At 35.9% G+C, this 9017-nt stretch overlaps 2 protein-coding genes across 3 annotated transcripts; one reads left to right on the top strand and one right to left on the bottom strand.

Annotated features, from left to right (window-relative positions):
- Positions 1–1118: 1118 nt before the first annotated feature.
- LOC137810669 (uncharacterized) lies at positions 1119–2943 on the bottom strand. Of its 2 annotated transcripts, none has more exons than XM_068612057.1 (2): positions 1615–2943; positions 1119–1335 (listed from the first exon to the last, which is right to left on the bottom strand). In XM_068612057.1, the coding sequence occupies exon 1, from the start codon at positions 2591–2593 to the stop codon at positions 1616–1618; it is 978 nt and encodes a 325-aa protein (XP_068468158.1). In that variant the 5' UTR covers positions 2594–2943; the 3' UTR covers positions 1119–1335; position 1615. The 2 variants fall into 2 exon arrangements, with proteins under 2 accessions (XP_068468158.1, XP_068468157.1); XM_068612056.1 differs by having other exon boundaries at positions 1624–2943.
- Positions 2833–7205, top strand: LOC137810668 (disease resistance protein RGA2-like). The gene has a single exon (XM_068612055.1). It carries the CDS (start codon positions 3031–3033, stop codon positions 6046–6048), a length of 3018 nt encoding a protein of 1005 aa, XP_068468156.1. The 5' UTR covers positions 2833–3030; the 3' UTR covers positions 6049–7205.
- The last annotated feature ends 1812 nt before the right edge of the window (positions 7206–9017 follow it).

Here is a 9017-nt window from a genome sequence, read left to right as displayed (position 1 = left end):
CGGCTAGGTCGGTCGGCAGCGGAGGTAGAGGTCGGCGTCGGAGGTCGGCAACGGCAGAGGTCGACAGCAATGGTCGTCGTCGAAGTCGGCTACGGAGGTCGACGGCGAAGGTCGGCAGCGAAGGTCGGCAGCAGAGGTCGGCAGCGGAGGTCGACAGCGGTAGTATTTGCAGCAATGAAGGCTGCCTAGAAAAGTAATTGCAGCAATGAAGGCTGCCAAAAAATTGCAGAAACAGAGTCTCCCAGATCAGGAGCTCTGATACCAAGTTGAAAGGAATAAAAAGAAATAGATGGAATGTATTTCTGATGTATATTACAAATGTGATTACAGTCTCTATTTATAGACTGTTTTACAATCTAATTAAGGAAGGAAATAATAGGTAATAAAAGACAATTATAATGGTTGTTTAAAGCTGTACAAATCAAATCAAATCAAATCACTAACAAATTTGTCCTAATAAATATAAAATGGAATCTGCACTTAATTACAGCATAATTCTCCTGATTATGCAACAGATGCAAAGCAAAGACAACCAAAAACTTTAATATTAGAAAGACAAGGTGCAGTATTATATAAGAGTTCATAAGGAGATTTGTTATGAATAACAGGGGAAGGAAGGCGATTAATCAGAAAAACAGAATGCAAAACAGCATAACACCAAAAAGCTTTGGGCAATCTGGACTGAAATATAAGGCACCGAGTAATATTAAGAATATGTTGATGTTTCCTCTCATCAATGGAGTTTTGTTGAGGGGTTTCATTACAAAAGGTTTGATGAATTATGCCATGATTTTCATAAAAATCTTTCCAATAGAACTCTTTACCATTGCCAGTTCTAATAATTTTCACATTCTTGCAAAACTAATTTTTTACATGAACAATAAAACTTTGTAAAAGGTCTTTAGTTTCACTTTTATTTTTCATCATATGAACCCAAGTATGTCTGCTAAAATCATCCACAATAGTTAAAAAATATTTATGATCGTGCAAAGAAGGAATACCTAGAGGTCCCCATATGTCTATATGAATAAGATCAAAAACGTTTTGACTATTTGTTTTGCTAAGAGGGAAAGGCAATTTATGTTGTTTTGCAAGATGACAAGGAGCACAAATATTCATATCATTGTAATGTATATCATAATATTGTTCAGCTAAACAATCTAATATTCTATTTGAAGGATGACCCATTCTACAATGCCAAACATCCAGATTGTGTACAATATCAAAAGAGTCAACATGTAAAGTGTAAACAGAATTATGTCCTTCATCAGCATACAAATGATAGAGCCCATTTTGAATTTCAGCTTGACCAATCATCCTCAAGGAATTCTTCTCCTGAATTTGACAAGTATTGTGAGTAAAGACAAGTTGACATTTTAAAGAAGATATAAGGCGTTAAACAGATATGATATTTAGAGTAAAATCTAGAATATACATGACATTATGCAGAGTAATGTTTTTGGAAAGGAAAACAGTTCCAGCATGAGTAGCACACATATTGGTTGTTAGGTAGCTTAACCCTTACTGGTTTTATTTTGTGATAGCTTATGAAGAAAGAAATAGAACAAGCTACGTGATCAGTGGCACCCGTGTCAAGAATCCAAAAGCACTTACCCTATTTACCTGGATCTCGTTTTGAAGTTCCACCCATGGTATTGTTTACTGCCCTTTCTTTGACTTTTGAATTTTGGATCATGTCAACGAGCTGCTGCAGTTGCTCAGGGTCGAGGGCTTCAAAGATTTTCTCATTGTGGGTCTTACCCTGTGAAGGCTCTTCATTCTCACCATCACAATCCTTGTTTCTCTCAATGGCATTCACAGTGTAGTTGGTTTTCTGCTTCATCCATGGTGGAAAACCGTGTTTCGAATAGCATTCATCAGCGGTGTGGTTCATCTTGTTACAAAAAGAGCATTGCTTCCCATAGTTCCTTCCTCTTCCTCTTCCTTGGTTCCGCCATCCATGGTTAACCTTGTTGTTTGTTCTTTGGCTCTGATGGTTGACGCTATTGGGCAAGATCTTTGTATCCATGCCTATATTCTCATTCAAATGCCTTTCTTGTTGCAGAACAAGAGAAAAAACGCAATTGATATTTGGTAGGGGTTCCATGAGTAGGACTTGTGTTTTGACCGTGTTATAATTTTCTCCCAATCCTTTTAAGAAACACATAACCCACTCGGAGTCTCTGTAACTTGCCATCGTCTTCATCACGTCGCAGCTACATTTAACTTTGCAAGTGCAGGCAGGTAATGGTCGCAAAGAATCCAATTCTTCCCATAAAATCTTCGAGTTTGTGAAGTAATCTGTGATGTTCCTCTCTCCCTGCTTGACAGAATTGATTTCTTGTAAGAGATCAGAGGCGCAAAAATGATTGCTTTTTGAGAATCGTTCTTTAAGATCTCCCCACAACTCCTTTGCATTGTCAATATACACGGTGCTTTGCGTTATTTGCGTAGTCAGTGTGCGTGTGATCCATGAAACCACCATGACGTTGCATCTTTCCCAGGCTTCGTAATTTTCATCATCACGGGTTGGTTTCGAGATATCACCATTGACGAACTTGTACTTGTTCTTTGAAAGCAAGGCTCGTTTCATAGACCGGCTCCAAGAGTGATAATTGGATCCGTCAAGCTGTGGCGCAACAAGAACCACACCTGGGTTTTCTCCTGGATGAAGGTAGTAGGCACTAAGATAACCGGTGGCAGCGGAGCAGAGCAGGTTAGATCCGCTATGATACCATATTGACTTTCTCCATGAACAGTCCAGAGACTCAAGGAAGAAGATGTGGCAGAGAGATATATTGTGAGTGTAAAAGAGGGACACGTAGATAAAGAAAATAATTTGTGTATTATTGATTATTGTAAACCTAGCATAATAGCCTTATAAGGATACATGTATGGAAAGAAAATAACTATTGACCTAAACTAAACTTAACCAAATAAATTCAAGCCCAATCAGCCCAAAACATCAAAAATATGTGAAGCACACAATCTCTTGCAGTTTCATTCATCCTGTGACTCAGAACCTGCAAGATGGCTGAGGCTGTACTCGAAGGTGTGCTTGGAAGTTTGACCTCTCTCGCTGGAGCAGAGCTGGGATCATTTCTGGGTTTTAGTGGAGAAAAGGAAAAGCTTGAGAGCATGTTCACTGCAATCAAGGCTGCTCTTGAAGATGCTGAAGAGAAGCAATTCTCAGACAAAGCTACAAAGGATTGGGTGGGAAAGCTGAAAGATGCAGCTTACGAGCTTGATGACATCTTAGACGAGTGTGTCTATGAACAATTGCGGATCGAACAAGAAGAAGAAGGAGGAGTCAGGTGTTGTGTATCAGAAATGGTACTAAGCTCTTACTTATCCTCTTTTCATCCCATCAATATCTATTTCCGTTACAATATTGCCAAAAGAATGAAGATTGTAAGTGAGAGATTAGATCGAATTGCTAGTGAAAAGGACCAGCTTCGTTTGACTTCGACGGTTCAAGAGGAAACCCGTGGAGTCCCTGAGTGGCGCCAAACCTTCTCACTAGTCACTGAACCAAAAGTGTACGGAAGAGAGAAAGATATAAAAAAAGTTGTAGACTTTTTGGCAGGTGCTGCTTCTCGTGATGAGAATTTACCAGTATATCCGATCGTGGGTCAAGGCGGGCTTGGAAAAACAACGCTGGCAAAACTCATCTTCAATCACAAGGATCTCAAAGATTTTGAGTTAAGAATTTGGGTGTGTGTTTCTGAGGATTTCGGTTTGGAGAGAATGTTAAAAGCTATCATCCAAGCCGCAACTAACAAGGAGGTCTGCAAGGATTTGGGTCCGGAGCCAATGCAAAGAATACTTAGAAATCTGCTTGCAGGAAAAAGATACTTGCTTGTTTTGGATGACGTGTGGGATGTTACGAGACAGAATTGGGAGAAGAATTGGCAGATGTTGAGATCTGTACTGGACTGTGGGGAAAAGGGTGCTTCTGTTTTGGTCACCACTCGCTTTTCAAATGTTGCAGATATCATGGGAACAGTAAAACATCTTCATAGATTATCAGAGCTATCCGTATATTATTGCTGGGAATTGTTTAAAGACCAAGCTTTTGGAGCAGATGAGGTAGAACCAGAAGAGCTTGTGGTGATAGGAAGGGAGATAGTAAAGAAGTGTGGAGGAGTGCCTCTCGCAGCAAATGCAATAGGAGGTTTTCTACGCTTTCACAGAAATAAGGATAAGTGGCTCAATATTATGAAAAGTAACCTTTTGACGTTATCACCGAACGAGAAGTCCATAATGCCTGTCCTTAGACTAAGTTACCTGAACTTACCAATTGAACTCAGACAATGCTTTGCTTACTGTGCAATATTTCCCAAAGATGAACGCATAGAGAAGCAATATTTAATTGAACTTTGGATGGCTAATGGATTCATTTCATCTTATGGAAGGTTAGATGCTGAGGATGTTGGTGATGAGGTATGGAAGGAATTGTATAGGAGATCATTTTTTCAAGATATAGAGACAGATGAATTTGGAAAAGTTAAGAGTTTCAAGATGCATGATCTTGTTCACGATCTTGCAAAATTTGTTGCTGAAGAGGTTGGTTGCATTACCGACGATGATGATGCACCTGCTTTATTTGAAAGAAAAAGAATCCACCATCTCTCAGATTATCGGTGGTGGCTCCATTCAACCCCATTGCATCAAGTGAAATCTTTAAGGACTTATGTAGATAGGAGAACAACTGACGAACTTTCTTCTGACGTGTTGAAATGCTATTCTTTACGACTACTTCACTTAAGTCGTTGGAAAGAATTGTCATCATCTATTGGTGATTTGAAACATCTAAGATACTTGAATCTTTCTTATGGTGATTTCAAAACTCTTCCAGAATCCATATGTAAATTACTGTATTTGAAGATGTTGAAATTAGATTATTGTTTCAGTTTGAAAAAACTGCCGGACAGTTTGGTACGCTTAAAAGCTCTGCAAGAGTTGTCTCTTAAACACTGCAGGTCTCTATCAAGATTGCCACCTTATATAGGGAAGTTAAATTCTCTAAGGAGTTTATCCATGTACTTAGTTGGCGAGGAAAGAGGGTTCCTTTTAGCAGAACTGGGACCACTGAAGCTTAAAAGAGATCTTGACATTAAACATTTAGAGAGAGTGAAAAGTATAAACGATGCTAAAGAAGCCAATATGTCAAGTAAGCAACTGAATAGGTTGACGCTGAGATGGAAGGGATTCAGAAAGGGGGAAGTAGAAGGAAATGATGAGAAGGTTCTTGAAGCCCTTGAACCTTGTAGGGAGACACTGGAGAGTTTGAGAGTGGAAGGGTACCGAGGTGCCCGTTTCCCAGAATGGATGTCTAGTCCTTCTTTCAGATATTTAAGTTTTCTAGTGTTGTGGGGTTGTAGAAATTGTGTACAACTTCCAGTGTTGGGAAAACTACCTTCCCTAAAGAGGCTAAACATAGTATGGGCAGAATATGCAAAATACGTCCACGAGGAGAGCTGCGATGAAGATGTAATTTTCATGGCTCTAGAATATCTATCACTCAGCAGGCTGCCAAGCCTAATAAAGTTATCACGTGAGGATGGGAAAAATCTGTTTCCGTGCCTTTCCACACTTGAAATTGATAATTGTTCTAACTTTTTGGCAGAGGAAGGGTGGCTGCAAGGGTTGCAGTCTCTGAAGAAATTAAAAATGAAGATGTGTCCTAAGTTGAATGTGTGGGCAGGCTTGCAATGTGGAACTTGTCTTGAAGATTTGACGATTGAGAGATGCGAAGAGGTGGAAGGTTTACAGCATATGACTTCCTTGAAGAAGTTAACATTAAGGAATGTTCCAAATATAGAATTCTTGCTTCAAGAATTACCCTTTGGAGACCTTCCCTGGCTTCGTGAATTAGGCATTGTTGAGTGTTACAAATTGATGCGTCTTCCAACAAGCCTAAGCCTCAGCAGTCTAGAAAAATTGAGTATTATTGGCTGCAATCATGAGTTAGAGAAGCGATGTGAGAAAGAAAATGGAGAGGACTGGCCAATAATAGCTCACATTCCCCATCTCTATACACTGTGAATATTATGATTGGTGTGGCTGGGCATGCAGATATATATTGTCGATTTGCCGTGGAGAAGCAAACTTCCGATAGCCCATTTTGTTCATTTAGCTTACGGCAAATGCTTCCTCCACCCATATTACTGCACCCATTCCAGCTGAAAAGACAAAAATTTCCTTAAAAAAATAGGTCTATATAAAAATACCTTTCAGGCTCCCTTTTCCGAAATATGTGTTCTGCATTTTTTTATCTAGAACGAATTTTTTATAGTACGGATTTTCTTATCCCGGCTTTTCATTTGTTTCTGGATCATTTTCGGAACTTAATAATTTTTTATTTATTTTGGTAAGTATTATTTTTAATTTTGTATTTTTTTGGGCTTTTCATTTGTTTCTAGATTTTCATTTCCGGAACTTAATAATTTTTATTTTTATTTTGGAATGTATTATTTTCAATTTTGTATTTTTTTGGAATAGAATTTTTATTTTTATTTTTATTTTTAAAACTCAATAACCACTTCTGGATTTATTTTTTCGAAATATATTATTTTCAATTTTAGATTTTTATTTCTGGAATAAAGGGCATTTTTGGAAATTAAAAAAATATGTTGGGTGCAGGTTAAAAATGATTGGGTTGGGTGTAGGAAGCATTTGCCTTAGGACTGTTTCTTCATGCACTCCATATCTTCTTCTATCACCTCCATACACAACATGAAAATACATTTTTATCCTTCTTGTGTCACTCCATAGAATAACTTTCGGATTATGTAATCCGGAAAGTAATCATGCATCTGAAAAAAGGCTTTCGGATTATATAATCCGGAAGCTAATTACAAATTTGAAAAATGACTTCCGGATTATGTAATCCAGAATATTAGAGAGGGGCATTTTAGAAATATGAAAATCTATGGAGGTGAGAGAAGAAGGTATGGAGGTGCAGGAAGAAGCGGCCTTGCCTTAGCTTATTTGTTTTTTGTTTAACTTTTTTGGGCTAAAATAGCCAAAAATCCGACATTGTCTTTCGGGCCAGTAGAGTCGTAAAGCTGAAAGGTTAACAAGTTGATGCTTAAACAAACTACAGTGTTTTTTACTATTTTGATAATGTTGCTTATACTTATTACCTAGTTATTACTAAGTTGTCGCACACTTAATAACTAAGGTTTGAAGTTTTCAGTAAATTTTATAAAAGTTCTCACCAAACTGGAGGTTGGGAGCTTGGAGGTGATCTCCTAGATGATTCCCTTATAACCGCATCTTTTGAATGCTTAGAGGTCACAATGAGATGAGGGGAACTCCACTTGTTGAAAATACTTTGACGATAAAGTTAGTAGGAGCATAAAACATCAGTATAGTATGTATTGCATAGAATAATACTTCTCCTCTGCATTTTGGGGGTCATCCTAATATCAAACATATTTAAATAATAAAAATCATATATTTTATCGTCCGAATAATATCACTTCTTTTATCTTCAGAATAATATTACAATAGATTTAAATAATAACAATCATATTTTTTTTCTTCAGAATAATATCACAACAGATTAAATAATAGCAATCATATATTTTATCTTCAGAATAATATCACAACAGATTTAAATAATAACAATTATATATTTTATCTTCAGAACAATATCACAACATATTTAAATAATAACAATAATATATTTTATTTTCATAATAATATCACAACAAATTTAAATAATAACAATCATATATTTTATCTTCAAAATAATATCACAATAGATTTAAATAATAACAAATATATTTGTTTATCTTCATGTATCAATTTATAAGTTTATAAAAAATAAAAATCATTTAAATAAAAAATCTTTATCAATTAATATTTTTTTAACTTTTTCTTATCTTCGTATAACTAAAAGATAAAGAATATTTGATATATTGTTAAAATGTAACAACCATTTTTTCTATTACCTCACATGGGGTTTATATAACCTGAATAACACAATACTAACATTTGACGTAAGTTACGTTTTATCGGTTGCATTCGACGTATTAAGAAACATGTTTACTGTGTGGCCAAGAGGAAGTGACCAAGAGGAAGTGATCGAGAGACTTTGTAAAAGTATCTTTAACTAAGAAAACATCTTTACCGACAGGTTATTTGTTGGTTATAAGGGAGGGATTCTATTATAATAAAAGTATCCTTTCCTTGTAGAATTCTTAGAGGGATTCACAAGTGTGAAAAATTCCAAAACCCGAAGTAGTATAATAAAGCAAGTTGTCAAAATAAGTGTATTTATATTTCACTTAAACAAGAGTTACATATAATTTAGCTAAACTAACATTTCAAATCAATAGCATTTAATGTTCGGGGTATATCCCTTCCATTCGGTTGCTGGAGGCAATAAGCTCCATTTCCAAAGTTTTCAGATATTCGAAATGAGCCTTCTCAATTGGATGTTGGTTTCCCATGTGATGAATCTCTTTTAGTGCACCTAATTCTTTCTTTAACTTTGCTAACATAACAATAATTGAGTCTTCATAACTATGCCTTTTGAAATTACCATCTTGATTTAATTAATTTTCATTCTCTTCATGATGGGCATTAAAATATTCTTACATAAAGTAGGGAAGAGTGAATTCAACAAACGTTTACTCAGATCTTACTCCTTAATACTCCTTCTCAGTTTCTTAATTCAAGTTTATAATTTCTCGATATGGTGATTAGTAGGTGAGGGTATCGATAGGAACTCTTCGAATCTTAAGTCAGTTTAAAGTGTAGAATCTCATTAATTATCTTTAATTACTAAATTAAATGAACTATTATTTCTACTAATAGAATTTGGGTTTATTAGGTCAAACATCCCTTCTTTATTTATGCTTAGGCCCAATAAATTTACCTCTTAATCTTATTTTCTATATTTAAATAATTTAATTAACATTATTTAAATATTTAATGTTAACTTTTCATGAATGCACCTACAATTAAAACAATCTTATGTTATAGTATATGCTCAAAGGACTACT

Source organism: Phaseolus vulgaris, chromosome 2, assembly GCF_000499845.2.
Source record: "Phaseolus vulgaris cultivar G19833 chromosome 2, P. vulgaris v2.0, whole genome shotgun sequence".
NCBI classification, from domain to species: domain Eukaryota; kingdom Viridiplantae; phylum Streptophyta; class Magnoliopsida; order Fabales; family Fabaceae; genus Phaseolus; species Phaseolus vulgaris.
Note: the sequence above shows the minus strand (reverse complement) of the source record. Positions and strands in the feature narration are given on the sequence as shown.

Bases quoted from the DNA above. Each gene is read 5' to 3' on its own strand.
- LOC137810668 (XM_068612055.1), top strand. From the start codon at position 3,031: ATGGCTGAGGCTGTACTCGAAGGTGTGCTTGGAAGTTTGACCTCTCTC.
- LOC137810669 (XM_068612056.1), bottom strand. From the start codon at position 2,593: ATGAAACGAGCCTTGCTTTCAAAGAACAAGTACAAGTTCGTCAATGGT. The intron at 1,336-1,623 runs GTAAATAGGGTA...TGTCAAATTCAG, and splicing joins AACTTCAAAACGAGATCCAG to GAGAAGAATTCCTTGAGGAT.